General features: G+C 35.1%; 1 protein-coding gene across 2 annotated transcripts in view; it reads left to right on the forward strand.

Moving 5' to 3' along the window:
• The first annotated feature begins 14,209 nt into the window (after nucleotides 1-14,209).
• Nucleotides 14,210-19,362, forward strand: part of KLHL1 (kelch like family member 1) — a 362,245-nt gene continuing 357,092 nt past the window's right edge. For both annotated transcript variants that reach the window (XM_019415576.2, XM_019415577.2), the window contains exon 1: nucleotides 14,210-15,544. In XM_019415576.2, coding sequence (XP_019271121.1) covers nucleotides 15,042-15,544 — 503 coding nt within the window. In that variant the 5' untranslated portion in view covers nucleotides 14,210-15,041. The remainder of the gene's footprint in view (nucleotides 15,545-19,362) is intronic.

Below are 19,362 nucleotides of genomic sequence, written 5' to 3' on the forward strand. Positions count from 1 at the left end.
AAAAAATTAGGTGACTTTAGAGCACACCAGTGAATTAAAGTGAAAGAATGCAAAAATACCCAAACAAGCAAACAACAACAAAAACAAACAGAAAGTCCAGTTTGGTACATGAATTTAACATCCCAGAGGATAAATAAGAAATTCAAAAATATTATAAATGAAATGGAATAGCTTTATCAGCCATGCAAGCAAACCATATGTATGTGCCTACAAATATATAAACCGGTTTTATTAGCAACCACAGCGCGTGCTGAAGGCAGAGTAACGAGAACCTAAGGGAACTCAGTTTTAAAGCTAGCCCACCATTAGATTAGGAAGGTAGATGGCAGCAATATAATTTCAGCCCAATAATGGTAGGAGAAAAATGAACTGAATGAGATGGCAAGGCTTTGGGAAAGGCAGATTCTGGGAGGAGGTTGGGGGGAATAACAAACAAAAACAAAAACAAAACAAGGAGATGGTGTTGCTGAGATTTTCTATCACTAGGGACCACAGTTAATTGAGTCATCCTTTTAATTATTTTTCTACCCCATTTATTGTTGCTCTAACATGCCAAACACATGCCTTGGAGCCTTTTCACTTGCCTTCCTTCTGCCCTGATGACTATTGCCCTGGTAACTGCGAGACTCCCTCCTTCCCTCCCACCTCTTTATTCAGGCCTCTTCTCAAATGTCTTTTGATCAGAGAGACTTTCTCTAACCATGTTATCTAAAATAATTGTTGCTGCTCCCCCAGAATTCTCTAGTCCTTCGCTTGCTTCATTTTTTCTACATAATAATTAAATCCCCATGACATTGTTTACTTATTTATTTGCTTGTTTGTCTTTTCCCACTAGGATGTAAGCTCCAATAAAGCATCTAGAACAGGGTTTGACACTAGTATGAAACAGAAAACATTATAAATTATTTAATGTCTTGGAAAGGAAAGAGCTGAAACCCCCTACCAACACTTCTTTGGGAAATGGTGGTTACTTGCTAATGTACAAAAGCAGAAAATCATATGGGAAAAATATGTTATTTATATCTTCTTTAAATGCAAAGGAAAGAATAGGAACAGAAATGATACATGAAATTCAACAACAAATGCTTCTTACTGGATTTAAGTGTGTCTCTAAATATATTTCTTACAAACCAAATTAATGAAATAAATTCAATTCTGTTTGTATTTTATCAAAGAAAATCTTATTTTCAAAATGCCTACCTCTTGTCTTTAGCATACTCAGATGACATTTCAGCAATTTGAGTGCAAATTGCAAATAACTGAAATTATATATTCTTTAAATAATGTGATCTTAAATAAATATAAGAATTCAGTGAAGTGGATCCTTAGTGACAACCTCAGGCACTGAGTTAAATATTTATTATGAGAAGGATTTTCTATGTGCTAATAACTTCTTTCTCCCTAGGCTTCACTTTTTGATATGTATTCCCCATTATTAAGTGATGAATTTTTATTGGTTTAACATAATATATTCGGAACGTCTTCTGGTACCCAAATGATTGTCATTTGTGTCCCTCAGACTATAGGGCTATTACCTGTCAGTTGCATCTTCAGACCTCCCCAAGTACAGGAGAATGACAGTGTTTGAGCCTTTACCATCTGGCCACTGACTTCCCGGAGTGATCCTTTGTGCAGGTCACATAAAGCAAATATGGGGTGCTCCAACATTAAAAATTAGTAACATTTTCAATAAGAAATGAAACTTTGAACATTCTTCACAATCACTCTCAAGATTCACTCTTATAACTATGATCAATGAACAAAATTTTAATAACATAAATCTTGTCATACTTCATCATTAATCAATCAATATAATAATCTTCTATTAAAGACCCTATTGTTAAGTACATGATTATTCTTTAAAGTCAACTACAAAATATCCAATTTATCCTTATAACTCATGGATATCAATGTATTATCTTAATATTTAAACAGCAGTCATATTTTTCATCTATAATATCTGATTTTCATAATTTACCTCTTGACTAAGTTTCATACTCTATATATTAAATAGTAGTGCATTTATTTGAACCATCTCAATTTAGATAAAGTATATAGAAAGACAAATGTTAATATTTGTTGAATATCTTCTATATGTTGGGCCCTATGATAAAAAATGTAATTTAATTTATTTTCGCCAAAATCATTTTGTAGATTAGGAAACAGAGTCTCTAAGAGGTTTTGAAACGGTGTCAAGTTGACATAGTTAATACGTGCCAGTGCTGGAATTCAAATCCAGATCTGGTTGCCCCACAAGGAAGCTCTATCTGTGTCATTTTAGTTTGAATAGATTTTGATCATGCTCCTCTCATATATTCAGGATTGAAGATCCATGAACATATCTCTCCTCCTGAGGCTTTTCCTTGATCCCTTTGTTGTCTCAGTTTCTACTTTCTGGACTTTCTCCAATCCTATTTTTGTCTATATACTGTTCTGAAAGTATCCCAGGGATCCCAGTAGGTTAAGACTCTTGATTTTGGCTCAGGTCATGATGTCTGAGTTCGTGGGATCCAGTCCCACTCTAGGCTCTGTGCTGACATTGCAGAACCTTCTTGGGATTCTCTCTCTCCCTCTCTCTCTGCCTCACCCCTACTTGCTCTCTCTCTCTCCCAGAATAAATAAATAAACACTAAATATTTTTGAAAGAATCCCAAATGATAGATGTCACAGTTTTATAAAAATGTGCAGATATTTTGTTTTTATTTATATACACTAAAAGATATGCCATTTTAGACTTATGGAGAGTTTCTAATTCATTGTGTATCTTTTTTTTTTCTTTGTCATCTGAGCTAATATTGATGTAGATTCTAATAAAGTAGATAATAGACATTATCAAATGTTTATTAAGTTAAGTTTCAAGGTTTCTTGGGTATTTACAATCATGTTTTATTTGGAACCATGTAACTTTCTGAAGTTAAATCATAGGATAAAATGGATTATTTATTCTTAATGTTAGAAAAATTGTAAGCTGCATTCAGGAAGTGAAAACTGTAGGTTAAATGCAGAGTACTAGGTGAGTAGATGGTAATAAAATTGAGTTAATCCTCAAAGTAATTGGTGCTAGACTGATGGAAGAGTAACATTTTAGAGATTACTCGGATACAATTACTGAGATACATGTCTATGGACCTTCTACATTGATGACATAGGTTTAAAATCTACAGTTTTACTTGGGATACATCATTGGTTATGATATTTCACCTCAATATTTTTCAGGAAAGGATCAGTGTGGTATGGTACTTTCAAAAGATCTGTGTCTGAATTGTGAAAATGCTGGAGACTAATACAAAAATTTGTACAGATTACATCATTGTTTTAGCCTTTAGGTTAATGATCTAGAAAAGAGTACTAACCACCTCTCCTTTCTTTCAAAATTACTTCTCCCCACAATATCCTTTCAGTTCATTCAATATGCCAAGCAGTCTCCACACCCTGGGTATTTGCATCTAACATTTTCCCCATGGTTTGCTTTTCCTTGTGCATCAGGTCTCACCTTTACTATCAGAGCTTAGAGCCCTATTTTCTTCTTGAAAACCATCGCAATGTATAAAGTGAGATAACATGTTAAAGTTCTTTAAAAATACAAAACCTGGCACTGTAATTTGTCATTTAAAAAAATACCATTTCTTTTTTTTTTTTAATTTTTTTTTTTTTTTTTACGTTTATTTTTGAGACAGAGAGAGACAGAGCATGAACGGGGGAGGGGCAGACAAAGAGGGAGACACAGAATCGGAAGCAGGCTCCAGGCTCTGAGCCATCAGCCCAGAGCCTGACGCGGGGCTCGAACCCATGGTCTGTGAGATCATGACCTGAGCTGAAGTCGGACGCTTAACCGACCGAGCCACCCAGGCGCCCCTAAAAAAATACCATTTCTTATACAATTCCTAAATTAAATTAAGATGGCATTACTATATGAAAGCAAGTATGAAACTGCCTGGTTTCTTATTTCTAAAGCTTATTACTGAATTATCTTTGTCTACATTTTTAAGTCTTTCTGTTGGGGAAGAAGATATTCCTCAATGATCTATCTCTTTCTTTTGATTTTTGCATTTTTCCAATCTAATCAAGGTAACTTTAGAAAAATCTTAAATTATATATCATCTCCCTGTTTAAAACCCTTCACTAATTTTCCAGCACAGTACAATTAAAGTTGAAATTCTATACTGTGAATTACACCATCTCTCGCCCTCTCTTCCACACCCACTCACTAGCAGCCATCTTTCTGTTCCTCCAATATCCCATGCTTTTTGCACTTCAGTGACTTTCAGCAGCCATTTTCTCTCTGGTTTGCTCTTCTTCCTCCTCTTATGTTGTTTTCTTGTGTTTTGTGTTTACTCTCTTCATCCACGAGCCATGTATATATGTTCTGTTGTTTGGATGGGTTCTAATGTCAGATTAGTGGGGGAGCACTTTTCTAAGAATTCTGTGAAGAGAACTGTCTGTGCAATGCCATTTGTGATCTCACTGCATTGATCACTTCATAACACTTGGAGTGTTTTGTGTAGGTTTTGTTCATTTAGTTGTTTATAGTTTTTGTCCACAAATAAAGTAAAAGCTCTGTGTGGACAGTGAGAACCCCCATTCACAGTGCACGTTATAGGCACGTAACATGTGCTCAATAATAATTTGTTTCATGATTGAATAGATTCCAACAATTTCATAACACTAAGTCAAATATTTAATCATTTTCACCTAACAGCCTAACTCATTATTAGAAATTTAGTTATTTCAATATTGGGCAGTCTTGATCTAACTAAAAGTCAAATTACTGAAATTCCTTGTTTTACTGAAGAACATGAATAGGTATCTTCTTATTGGTAAGTTCATTTTTTAGATTGTAATTCTCCTGAACTTTTCTGACATCATTGAACTATTTACCACCTACATTTTGAAATTCTGTTCTCCTTTGTCTTCTGTTCAAATACCCTTTTGAAAGAATACATTTTAGAGGTTGTATGTGTCAGTGACACCTCCTAAACTGTCATACTGTCAGTGGCACTAATAAAACAACATTTTAAAAATTGCGATTGTATGGAATTCAATACTTTCTGTACATTGGCTACATTTACAGTTTCAAAAGTATGTTTTAATGTTTAATAAATGTTATTTACCACATAAGCTGACCTACTCTCTGTCAAAAAGAAATAAACGTCAAACTATTTGTTTTCATTTCAATGTCATGGACAATATTATTCTGTACGACTTGAGTCCCTTTCACACCTCGTGTGTGTTCATGCATGTATATAGGTATATTACCACACATACGTATGCACACACTGTGAGTTTGAATAGGAAATGATTAATTCAGGCTGCAGTCACTGCTTTCTTCTACGGCTTTATTAGAAAACACTACCTACAGCAAAGGAAAAGAAGCTTTAAAAGGGGTTACTGAAACACAATCTAATGTGAAGGAAGTAGGTAACTTTAGGAGTTATGTTGCATATGAAAATTGAAATTTTACAACTCTCTATAACCTATAAAATTCTCTCTTGTTAACCAAAGAAATAGACTCAGGCATGGCTTTCTAGGAGTCTAGATAATTGTGTGATTGCCGCTTCGGCCTCTCTATGCCTCTTTTTGCATGTTTGGAAAACAGGCAAGTAAACTAATTATGAAAACGTAGCTGCAAAAGCTGTATGTACATTATAAGAATTTGAAAAATGTTTAAAGCATCTTATGTTGTGGGATAATCAAAATTTAAAATTTTTCTTTTTGCGTGTGTTTTCTACCAAGATAAGTCCTTATACCCTTCACTGCACAGGGCTAAGTACATAGCCAATTCTCAATGTTAGTTGATTGATTGATTGAAATATCCTGTGGTTTCAAATAATCTGCATGGCTAGACATTTTTGTGAGTGTCAGAAATCCATACTCTGGATTTTCAGTGCTTATATAGAAGTATATATTTGTAGCAGTAGATCAGAAATAATGAATGAGTCTTCTGGTAAGCTTGTTCTATTGGATGTAAGCGTCAGTCTTCGACTCCTCAGGCAAGAATCTAGAAAGCAGAAATTTCAAATCTATCCTGTAATGTAAATTGTTTTAGTAGTCCATTCTATTCATTCAAACAACTTTAGTAAGCGAAGGAATGTTTGTTTATTGAAAACAAAGCAAATTAAGTTTTTTAAAAAACTTATGATGAAATAGAATTAACATTCTCATGCAAAACCGGCACTTGGACATACTTTCTTCATTTGACTAAAATTTTACTACAAATAAAAACACAATGATGTCTCATAATGCAGTATATATGGTGGTTAATATATGTAAATTCCATGTACATGGTTCAATAAATATTAAAGGGCAAGTTTTATAACTGGAAAAATAGTTTGTAATATTCTTAGTAAATTTGTTGTTTCACTCACATTATCAGAAATTTACTTACTGCACCAGGATTTCTCTTAATTCCTCACAACTCAATGCCAATACTAGTTTTTGTAATCTCTAAATTACTTTATTTACTCATTAACTTCTCATTATGTTTCCCACTTGTATGAGAAAGTAAAATTACTTAAGTGATTTGTCAACTGAAGCAAGTATTTCTAATGAATTTCTCCTACTTGAAATGATTTTGAATATATACAGACATTTATGAATACTGGCTACTCCTACAATAAATTTATGTGAATTGTCAATTTTTATCATTTACTTGCAAAGCCACTAGGTCACCTGAAGAGCAATTCTGTGGTTAATCAAGAATCATATATTTTGAATACTCAAATATAGAGTAAGTTGTATTTTTTATAAAATGCTTGTGAAAGTTGCAAGACCAACTATTAAAAGCCTTATTTCCAAAACTCTGTCTATCTCAAAATGAAAGTTAATTAAATATACACATAGTTTCAAAACAAATCATTTCATCTTCAACACTTTGAACAAGTCTTGGCACATAAAATGTGCTTAGTAAAAAAAGAAAAACATGTATATACGTGTGTGTGTGTGTGTCTGTGTGTGTGTGTGTTTGAATAAATGAGGGGATAGATGGATGATGCATGGATAGAATTCATATATATATATATATATATATATATATATATATATAAAATATACTTTTATTTGTAATGTAAATAAAATTTTTGAATTTAAATATGAAGGCTTTTATTTTTTTAAATTTTTTTTAAAATTTTTACATTCATTTATTTTTGAGAAACAGAGTGAGATAAAGTATGAGCGGGGGAGGGGCAGAGAGAGAAGGAGACACAGAATCTGAAGCAGGCTCCAGGCTCTGAGCAAGCGGTCAGCACAGAGCCTGATGAGGGGCTCGAACCCACAAACTGTGAGATCATGACCTGAGTCGAAGTCAGACACTCAACCAACTGAGCCATCCAGGTGTCCCAAGACTTTTAAAATAAATTTTAACAGATGCAATGGAAAATATTTCTAAATATATTGTGCATTTCATTGCGTCTTTCTGAAAATGCGTTTTCAAAATACATGCTAATTTTTTTAGTGTTTTAGAGTCCTTTGTAATAAAAATGAGAGTACTGAAATATTCTAGAAACCACTGCTTTGTAATTCTCTTTGCTTTTACACTATATGACAACATACATAGTTTTATAGTACTTTTGTTTAAATATTTATTTTTTGCTCTCTTCTTCACTGTAAAGTGTCACCCCCCAATTGGCCATTATTAGTAATTCAAAAAGTGTTTATTCATTTCCTATGCCATAATAGCCACTGTGTTAGGCACTATGAATTCCATATTATATAAGACATTATTTTCTGCCCTCTAGAATCATCCTAGCCTAGGAAGTACCTAGTAAGGTAATCTCCATTTTTCCAAAGATTATTGCTCCAAATAAGGAAAAAATATTTTTGTTTTCAAGTCTAGACTTGACACACACAAATTAATACACACTACCATAATATTAGAAAGCTCACTTTTGAGAATGCTAAAATTTTCACTTCTATTAGAGGATAGTAAATTCATAGATAGTTAGCAGTATTCTGAACTTTGAATGACAGAATTCATGTAAGGATATTGAGAACACCAACACATAATGAGTGTATCTTTTTAAAAAATTATTCAGTACATGATAGGAGAGAAAGTATAGCTATGAAAAAGTGTCTAAGATAGATAATAAAGAGGAAATATCTATGGCAAGTGGTTTTAAATATTTTTCTTATATTGTGTCTTTTATTTTACCTAATAAGATTTTTATAAGGATTAAATGAAATAGCCTGCTGGCATTTAGGGGATGTCATAAAATTATAGCCCTCATCTTAGTCTCCCAGATAATTATTTAAGAAGAAAATAATAATAATAGTAAAAATTCTATATCTATCTATATCTATATATCTATATCTGTATCTATATATCTATATATCTATATCTTTATCATCTATCTAACTGTTGGAGAAAATATTCCGTATTTAATCTGAGGGTCATCTATCTAGTATGAATAGATGTGAAGAATCTAGTATAATCTGCAGATTCATCTGTTATTTTCCCACTCTCATCTCCATTTGTTTTCTTCTAGAATTTTACACTAAAACTTAAGTAGACCACAATCTCAGGAACTCTATGTAGTATTATGATCTTCAGATTCATCTATCCTAATATTTTTCAGACTGTATTCAGTACATGTCACATTTCCTCTGGTTTCAAAAAAAAAAAAAGTGACAATTTTGATTTCACTTGCTGATTAACAACTAGAGAACTAGAGAAGTATAGGAAGAGAGAGGTCACTGTACTTGCAGAAGACAGAGTCTAGGGCAAGGGGCCATTAGTTGGCTTTTCCCAAGACTGGCAAGTAATATTCTTTTGGACTGGGGATGAAAGGCAATTTGGCAATAAGAGTCATGAAAGCATATTAAATAATGACAGTTTTTATATTCAAATTAGAAAATAGAGGCCTATTTACTTATAGTAACAATGTTCAGAAGAAATTTGATTTGTTGTGGGCGCCTGAGGGGCTCAGTTAAGTGACCAACTTTGGCTCAGGTCACGATCTCGAGGCTTGTGAGTTGGAGCCCCGCGCCCGCCTCTGTGCTGACAGCTCAGAGCCTGGAGCCTGCTTCGGATTCTTGTCTCCCTCTCTCTCTGCCTCTCTCTCCTCATGTTCTGTCTCTCTCTGTCTCTCAATAACAAATACATGTTAAAAAATTTTTTTTAAAGAAATTTGATTTGTTAGAATAAACCCATTGAAGGTCTTTGAATATATAATTTTCTTGAAATAAAAATCACAGTACCATTTCTAGAATAGTGTGTATAAAATGTTATCAGCTGTTATAAAGTCACATATTACGTACACATGAACATCTGGAAAAAAGAGTATTTGTAAACTATCTGTAATTTATGTTATCTCCTTAATCAGAATTATATTAGGGCAAATGGGATCCTAGCTTCCTCAGCCATGCTTCTATTACCATAAATTTTTAAAAGATCTGGTAACAATGCATACGAAAGCAGATATAAAAATTTGCCAGATGCATCTCGAGATGGAAGATGCAAGTGTAGAAATATTACTTGTGTCCAAATGAGACCTGAGACAGTAAAACATCACCCAAGTGTAGTTTGGCTTACAAGAAGGGGGTATTTTTAGGTCTTCTAAGCAGAAAAGAAAATGTAGTGATGTCAAAACTAGTAATTTTAATTTCTGTTATTTTATCTATATTTATATAGACATCATAACCTCTTTCTTACAACTTCCAAGCTTCTGCATTTTATATAGTACAACCTTACTATTTTATTTTGATATTAATGGTAAAAATTCCATGGGGCACACAATATGTCAAAATGATCCTGGAAAATTTACATATAATAAGTAAAATAATGAAATTATACTATGGAAATTACAACACTTTAGAAAACATAAAGCGTTAGTTAAGCAGTTTTCTCTTTAAAAGATTGCTACATAGGGGCGCCTGGGTGGCTCAGTCGGTTAAGCGGCCAACTTCGGCTCAGGTCATGATCTCACGGTCTGTGAGTTTGAGCCCCGCGTCGGGCTCTGTGCTGACAGCTCAGAGTCTGGAGCCTGTTTCAGATTCTGTGTCTCCCTCTCTCTGACCCTCCCCCGTGCATGCTCTGTCTCTCTCTGTCTCAAAAATAAATAAACGTTAAAAAAATTTTTTTAAAACATTGCTATATGTACAAAATCAGTCACATGATTCCCCAAATATTTTCTATAGTAGAAAATATTCTTGAAAAATAATTATATATTAAATGTATCTATATCTACATTAAATATATATATGTACATATATATATATGTACATATATATATACAAATCTATACTTACATATTTGTGGAACTATTTTCATAAAATAGGTAAGGGTTCCTTTAATCATATCATGTTGTCCTGAGCAGTATTAAATAACCAAACAGGACCTAGTACAAAAGTCAAAATAATGAATTTTCCCAAGCCACCTTGGACATTCTGCACATGATTTTGGCAAATAAAAGCATAATTAAATAAAGCCTGGGTCATCATAAATATGAATGCATTATATTAGTGCCATTTGAATTCCTGAATTCATGCAGTTAACTCAGTAGTTTACTTATGAGAATTTCTCAAGTGTATACATTTATCGCCTGATTCAAATCAAAAGGTCAAATAAACCAAAGAGGTAGAGTGGACTAAATTGGCCCCTCCGGATCAATACGTCTACAAATGATGTTTATTAAGCAGTCACTCAATTGCTACTTAACTAAACTGTACCTATACTGTAATGAAGATTAATAGATGTTGAACAGGCTATGATTATGTGTTTTAAGCAAAAGTAAGAGGCTTTGATATTATCCATAAGATCACTTAATATTAGTGCTATATGTTAGTGCTATATGTTCCATTCATTTTTGGAAAGAAAATGTCATTACAAAACAACCTTCATTTTCATTTACACATCCACAATGCTGGGCACTCAATTTAAATGATATCCACCTGTTTTAAATAATTTTCTGGTAATGTGCATAGATATGTGTCATTAAAATAAAGCATAGATAAACAAAAACAAAAATACAGTCCCCATCATAAGACATGAACTTTCAAACAGGATCATAATTGGCCATTAAAATGCTTTTGTTGAGTGTTATTACATAGAGGCAACTTGTTTGACATTGCAGAAGGCTGTCAAAAAGATTCAAGAATATCAGAATTCACTTTTCCTGGATAAGCACACATCTAACTGTATTTTAGAAAACAGTTACTAAAAGGAAAAAGTCCTCAGCCAAGAAAATGCTTGGGTCCAAATCCAAATTTGTGTATTGCTTAAATATTTGAGTTGTAGGAACTTTCAGTATGGCGTAGTTAATATCCAGTTTGGATGAAATAATAATGTAAAGAGTTTCGTACATGTATGTAGTTGTAAATGCTTGAGCATCCTCCAGATTTGTAGTATCCTGATGAATCATTTTTGCTAAAGTTGTGTCAGGAAATTATGGCAATATGAACACTCATCTGAAAGATCCTGATTGACTGAAAACAATTCAATTTAATTAAATAAGTTTAGAGTAATTGAGTTGATTTTGTCTTTAAAACTAAATGTAATGTGATTGTTAAGATTGTTTTAAAAAATGATCCTTGTTATGTCAATGCCATTTATGAACTTGGAGATCTTAAATCTTAATTTACCTGACTTTCTAGTGAATTATTAATTAGGATTGGCTAAACAATCGTTTTTGTTAGATCTTCAGCCAGCGGCAAGGAACCTAATTCTGCCATATATACTACTACTTGGCACTGGACCCAGTATGTAGTAAACACTCAATTAATTTTTTTACAAATTTTGAATAGTCAGTAAATAAATTAATGAGTGCAATATTTCAAAAGGCATGTTTTTCCAGGATTTTTTCTAATATGTTAAGCTAAATCATGATATCTTAGTAAATTCTTTTGTTTCCTTCATTTTTTTCTTCCTTCCTTCATTCTTTACTTTTTTCTTTCTTTCATTGTCTTTCTTTTTTTCTTCCTTTCTTTCTTTTTCTTTCTTTTTTTCTTTCTTTCTTTCTTTCTTTCTTTCTTTGTTTCTTTCTTTGTATCTTTTTTTTCTTTCTTTCTTTCTTTCTTTCTTTCTTTCTCTTCCTTCCTTTCTTCCTTTCTTTCTTTCTTCCTCTTTCATTTCTTTTCCGTTCCTCTCCTTCCTTTAATACTTCATTTTATCCTCCGTCTTTTCCTCCTTGTTTCCTAATAGTCTAGTAACAATAATTAATAATTAATAAATAAATACTAAAGTTTAAGAATATAATCAATCATTTTCTTCAATAATTTCACTTTAACATAATTTCAGGCATGTTTTATTTTCTAAATCCTATGTATTTTACTTAATAATTTAAATGAATTATGTTTAAACATGTTCCTCAGCAAGACTGATTATTGTATGCAGCTTGATAAATATAGAAAAGTAGCTATTTTAAATAGTAGCTTGCAACAGTGTTTTCAGCTCATAAGATATCACTATAAGACCACCAAATACTGAGAAAGCATACAAAATATCACTACCACAGTAACTACATTGGTCATCATTTGTTAAATATGCCTTAATCTTTTTAATTCATGTTCCTTTATAATAAAACTCAATATTATATTTCTTTTGGATCATATAAATTACTCTTTCAAATAGACTTTTAAGCTATATAATAGTAATACCAGTATTGTAGAGTAAAAGAGGAATACAAAATGGAATTTCAGAATGACAACAAAAATGAATTTTATATTACAGTTTTTGAAAGTTTACAGATATTAATCAATGAAGAATATATGCATATGACAGCCTTGTATTTTTGTTATTTTAATTAAGTTAAATTATTTCAAGTTAGAAAATATATGAAGCACGAATTTCTATACAAATCATTTAATTAGCTGCATCTGAAATTTCTACATTACCTCTGATGGAAAGTTTCTCTGTCCTGTTTGTGATGTGTAATTTCATACACTGCTTTCTTCCCTAAGGGAAATGCTTGCTTGATTCAGTTCTTGGATAAAAATGATCTGTCACCATTGTTGCTTTAAAGGACTTTTTTTTTTATTCTCTCTCTCTCTCTCTCTCTCTTTTCTTTTAAACAATGAATACTGAAAGAAAAAATTAAGGCACTGGGGATTGCAGTCCAGCTGTTGTGGCATAAATCAATATTTAAAATGCACAACAGTGATTTTTCTTCCCCTGAAAGTGGGGGGAAAATTGTGTGCTTAATTTATTGTTTTGTTAAAATGGCCAACTTTGTCTAGGAATGACTTCATACTTAGCTTTGGTTTCTATTTAACTTTACTGCTCAAGAAGAGGGAACAGAACAGTAATATAACTGCACTTTTATATGTGATTCCTGTGCCCTGATGGGGGTCGCTGAAGCTGTGAGTTTCACAAATGAACAACAGCCACATTCACCATGCACTTAAGGAACCTGCTGCTTCTCACCTCCTTTGCCTTCAGCAAAGGTGACTGGGTTCTATTTTAATGGCTATTAAAGGAAAAAGATGAAAAATTTCCAAGTAGTCATAGCTAGAAAGGCATCATAATCCTCATCATTCTAAGTATAGGTATAAGGGAAAACACATCTGTCTTCCCTTCTTCAAACAGGAGATTTTTGCAGGATAGTAGCCTTTGGATGTATTTGTTCATTGCCTAAACTCTTCTATGCATTCTGTATCATGATTTATGCACCAGAAGGTTATGCCTGGAAATTCTCTTTTATCATTTTATTCCACTGCTTGGTTTACACGAACAACAGCTTTCATTCCAAAGCTACACACCGAACACACTGATTTTGCAAAAGTCGTCCCCTGCACTCAGATGCCCATCTTAAAATTTCTCCAGCACGCTTCTGGACCCCAAGATGAAGCGCTGCCTGAGTGTGTTAATGGCAGAATCACAATGTGTCAGAATGGTAGCATTATCACTCTTTGATGCCAGCATCACTGTTTCTTGTGTCTCACTACAGACAAACCAAGACTAAAGGTTAAAGGATGTGGTTTATTAAATAATTCAAGCCCTTAACCTGCAACCTGCAAACCTATGGCAGCCTATTAAGTTTACGTTGCCATGATTCACGTTTGGTGTTTACTGATACTAAAGCATAATGCCTGTTTGTTTTACTTTTATTGCCACACAGTAATGTAGTGAGGAAGGGGGATGAAAAAAGGTGACAGGACCTAGCAAGGGGACAATAAGAGCGGCAGACTCACTTGCATAAAGAAGATTGAAGCCTTCCCTCCCTCCCTCCATCTCTCCGTATAGGCCCCAGTGCACATCTGCGTCACTTACAGGGGAGGAGGAGGCGATGAGGCAGAGAGAAAATTGTACTGTGAGGACCTTGACAGCTTCACGGGCGGGCTTTTCCTTTTGCCTTCCTATATTTTCTGGAATATTTATTCTTCTCTTTTACAAACTGACTATATAAAACCACCCCTTCTCGCCTTGCAGAAGGCATTTGACTTTCTCAAAGACACCCGGCAAGCTCTCAGAGCATCCTCGGAGAGGCCAGGCACAGGGGCGCAGGTGCACCGAGAAGGCTAGGGGGTGCGCTTCTTCGCGACTTGGGGCGCTCTCTCTCTCTCGCTCGCTCTATCTCGCTCTCTCTCCCTCTCTCTCCCTCTCTCTCTCTCTCTCTGCGCTCTCCAGGCACTGAACTCTGAGCTGCAAGGACAGGAGAGCCGACACCTTCCCGACTGAGGTTTTGCCACGGGTGCATCCCAGGGAGGTGTATCCAGCTGCCGCCGCGTCCCGGGCTTCCGAGCGTGCAGACCTCCCTTCTTCGCGCACCTCCATCACCAGGGTCGTCCCTCCCTGCCGTAACCACGGGGCCCCCGCGCGCGGATCAAGGATTCTCAGCCCTCTGCGTCCGGCTCCTGCCTCTGCTCGCAGCCGGTGGGCTCCCCACGCGCGGGTCCTTGCGGACCTGACCGCAGTTGAGCGGCGCGGCTCTGCCGTCCGCGCTCGGGTGGTTGCCTAGCAGGGCGCGCAGCCCGCCTTGCCGCGAGTGCTCCCGGAGTGCAGAGGGCGCAGTCCGCCGCCTCCTCCAACCCCGAGCTCTGCTGGCCTCCCCCACCAGCTGGTCTGTCTACTCCCGCGCCCGCTGAGGTCTCTTTGCCTTCTTGCGTCAAGCATGTCAGGCTCTGGGAGAAAAGACTTCGATGTGAAGCACATCCTGCGACTCCGCTGGAAACTCTTCAGCCACCCGTCGCCAGCCCCAGGCGGCCCGGCGGGGGGCGGCTGCCTGCAACAGGACGGCAGCGGCAGCTTCGAGCACTGGGGCCCCAGTCAGAGCCGCCTGCTCAAAAGCCAAGAGAAGGGCAGCGTGAGCACTTTCTGGAAGAAGCCTTCCTCTTCTTCCTCCTCTCCTTCGTCTTCCTCCCCTTCGTCTTCCTCCTCTTCCTTTAATCCACTGAATGGCACCCTGCTGCCAGTGGCCACAAGGTTGCAGCAAGGGGCGCCGGGGCAGGGCACCCAACAGCCAGCCAGGACTCTCTTCTACGTGGAGTCTCTAGAGGAGGAGGAGGTGCCAGGCATGGACTTCCCTGGACCACACGATAAAGGGCTGGTCCTGCAAGAGCTCAAAGTGGAGCCGGCCAACTCAAGCCAGGCAACAGGTGAAGGATGTGGACACAGGTACAGTAAGACCCCATGGGGCATCCAAGCATCTCCCAGTTTCCACTGATTTCCCCCTCTCCCCTGTGGGCTTTGGTAGTTACTAAGACTAAAACGTTTCAGGTTGAAAAATTTGATTGAGAGATGCCAGCTCGGCTTTTATTACCCAAGTTTATATCATCTCACTGAAAGTTTGCTCATTAATTTCTACAGGCGCATTCATATGGTTTTGCTTTTTGCAAGTTTTCAGAGTTGTAATCACAAATTGAATATATATGCATTTTGGTAAATCAGTGGAGTGGGTCTCATATTTCTGAGATGATGGTGTTCTTCTGTCGTCTTCTGTCACATCAGTATTGCCGTTACCTGATGTGAGATGAAACTTGTTTTAAACACCAGTCACAAGGATCTCATGTACTGACCTAGAAATTGACTTAGTGTGTTATCTAGGATCCCTGTGTCTTGAATCTATATACCAGAACTAATGAGGTGCGTGAAAGGAGGCCACTGGACAGCAGCATTTTCTCTTTCCCTTTTTTATTCTTCCATGAAATGCAGTGTGGTTATTCTCTATTCTAACTTCCCTTTTTATCTTCCTGTGTGTTCACTTTTGCCTTATTCAGAGTCTTAGAATTAAACTGTTGCTGAGCCTGTTTGCATTCAGCTGTTCTTATTTGGTGGTTTAGGCTGGGATCTTTAGGTGGTAGGTCAACATTTATGTTTTGTCTATTTCCAATATCAGATTCTTTTAGAAGAATTCTACCTTCAAGACTTATAGAAAACCTTCAGACACATAAAACTTCTGAGTTTTACATTTTTAGAGAATTGACTCATTATTCACTACTAGTTTTGGCATATAGTGAGGATATGAAAAGATTTGCATTTAAATTCATATGGTATCAGGATACATTATTGAAGAAACATAGGAAACATAGGAAAATTATAATGGATATGTTTATTAGATTTAATTACCTCTCAATAACAAAACAGAAACAACTTTTTAAACTTCTGGTTGATTGAATCACCTTCTTATAAAGTTGATTAAGTCACAAAAGGAATGCACAAAATAATACTGTAGGTGCTTTTCATGATGTTGACAAATGTGAAATTAAAGATATGAAAAAATATCCTTATAATTTTCAATTATGTGGATTATATGGAAGAGCCTTGGACATACTCTAATATGTTAAGACATTTAATGTAATGTATGTATTAAAAAGGAGGAAGTTTAATTTGTAATTTTCAAGTATGACAAAGTTTTTCTTTCCATATATAGCAGACCTAAATATTAGTCTATTATTCAATTAAGTAAGATATTTTACCAAAATGGTTATAACTCTGGGTACCACCAATACCATAAAGTAATTTGATTTATGTATTCACTAGTTATTATAGTTTAAGCCTTTTTTTCTATCAAATATGTTGAGCTTTACCTCCTTTAGTGTAGAATATTTAAAACCATTCTTTTTAGTTTTCAGAAATCATAAGCATTTAGCAATTCATTTTATATATTTAAAAGAAAACATTATGTTAAATATTTACTAATTACTACTTTATTGAAACTGATATTTTATGACTAAAAGACTTTATAAAAAATAGATTATTTTTTTCAATTCTGTAAAGTCTTAAAACCAGCTTAAAATATGTGACCTTCTTGAAAACACTAATGTTTAATAATTTTTTTAAATTTGTTTTACAACAAATACACTTTTAAGTAAATGAGACATATTTGTCATGAATAATTTCTGAAGATTTTTATGTAAGTTGAAGAATTTGAAAATACTAATAGAATATTGACTTAAGAAATTATAATAAATAAAAAAATAAAAGTCATAACCAATAGAACACTTAGGCACAAAACACCCATCAGATGTAACTTCTGGTCCCTCACTTTTGAATGTATATCATTTTTACTCACAAAGAGTTGTATATGAAAAGAATTCTGAATATAAGCAAGTCCCACCAAAACCATCTTTGCTATTGGAATGATGGTTTCCTATGAGTTCTTACATGTTTAAAATATTAAAAATCAGATCTGATTTTATTTTTAAAATTGTGTTAAGACATAAATAGGTTAGAAAAATTTGAGCTTCTCACTGGAAAACGGAGTTATTACTGATAGTGTGGATTGCATGAGTTCCCAAACCTTCATAGAGCATTGGTTCTGTGCTCATAATTGATTAAAACCATGCTACTAGACTTGAGTTAGCCATATATAGATATTGCATATATAATTATATATGTGAATTTTAATATGTGGTAAGAATAGGGTTCACTTCTCAGAAAAGACAGCATTTCCAAAGTACTGAATGCAAAATAATATGTAAAATAATCAGTAATGTGCATTTTCTTTTGTTTCTATCTTAGCACATGCAGGGAATCTACATAGTGTTTATATTGATCAGTGAGTACATAAACCACCTAAACCCCGCATGATAATTTTGATTACTTGAGTTATTATTATCTAACCATACTGTGAAGTCCCATTTGATATTTAGCATCTTGTTTTAGCAGTTGTGACTTCCATGCTAAATTAATCTTCATGTATGAAACAAGAGCTGACCTCTTTCTTTTCTCTTCATTTTCTGATCTTCTGTTTATTCATTTGGTTTCATGCTAGTTAGGAAGATTGGTTTACTCAAGTAAAAGTCACTCAGTTGGTTTCACTTGTTCAAACAGTTGCTGGGGATGTTCAGGGGAAAACTTCCTGTAATCTCAGAATTCTGGGAAACTATAATGGAGTTTAAACATAAAGGCAGCAGGAAGCCACTGGTAAACTAATTTATTACCTGAACCCAGACCTTATCTGGTCCCACCCTACTAGGCATACATAAAGAAATCTCAGTTTTCTAATACCTTAACCATTACACCATTAAGAATTCTGACTATGGTAATAGGTTCCTCATCTATGTGATTAGTCATTTATTTTCTCTACTTCATTGTGAACTTAGTTGTTGGAAAGTATGTAATCTAGCTATTCAGATTATCATACATTCTCGGTGTGGATATTTTTATCCAAAATTCTGTAGGTAGTAATCTAAGAACCAAAGAGAAATATTTATATTTTCGCGATTTGTAGTAATGTGAGGGGGAAAGGAGATGTCATGGTCAACTGCCTCCTTTTTTAGTTTTCTCAGTTCTCATGGAATGCAGTCATCTGATTCCATGGTTTCAAATGCTGTCCACAACCTGTATCTCGAAATTTGTATCTCAAAATTTGGACCTGCCCCTGACCTCTGGTTTCACACACCCACCTCTCTGCTTGACCTCTCTTGTGGATATCACAGACACAATATAAATACAACATTGTACAAAACTGAACTCATAAATGTCCCCCTCTCTCTTGCTCAGTTTCCTTCTTTATCTCAGAGAACAGCTTTCCATGCATTAGGTTGTACAAGCCAAAAATTCAGGGTCGTATTTGCCAACATGCTCTTCTCCATTGTTTTCACTATTCCACCAAGCACTGTCACTTTTTCTTCAAAAATTCCCTTCTTCTATCTGTGCCACATCCCTCCATCTCCATTGTTTGCACCTAATTCTAATATACTGTCCCCTTTCAACTCAGCTTCTGCCACTGCCATTCGCATCATCCTCACTCATTAATTTTGCCACATATAATCCATTCTCTGATAGTGGAGTGAATGAAAAATTTAAAATGAAAATATGAACTATTTTGCCACACCCAGATTCTCCTTTTATTTCTTTTTCCTTTTTTTTTTTTTTTTAAATATTTCCACCACCCTCTGACCACAATCCATACTCTGTACAGATGGACCTTGGATGATCTGTCTCTTGTCTATTATCAAGGCCTTTCCCTCACCAACCTCCCTCTTACC

The sequence above is a fragment of the Panthera pardus genome, unplaced genomic scaffold (genome assembly GCF_024362965.1).
Source record: "Panthera pardus isolate Hobbes unplaced genomic scaffold, ASM2436296v1 HiC_scaffold_1, whole genome shotgun sequence".
In the NCBI taxonomy this organism is placed as follows: Eukaryota; Metazoa; Chordata; class Mammalia; order Carnivora; family Felidae; genus Panthera; species Panthera pardus.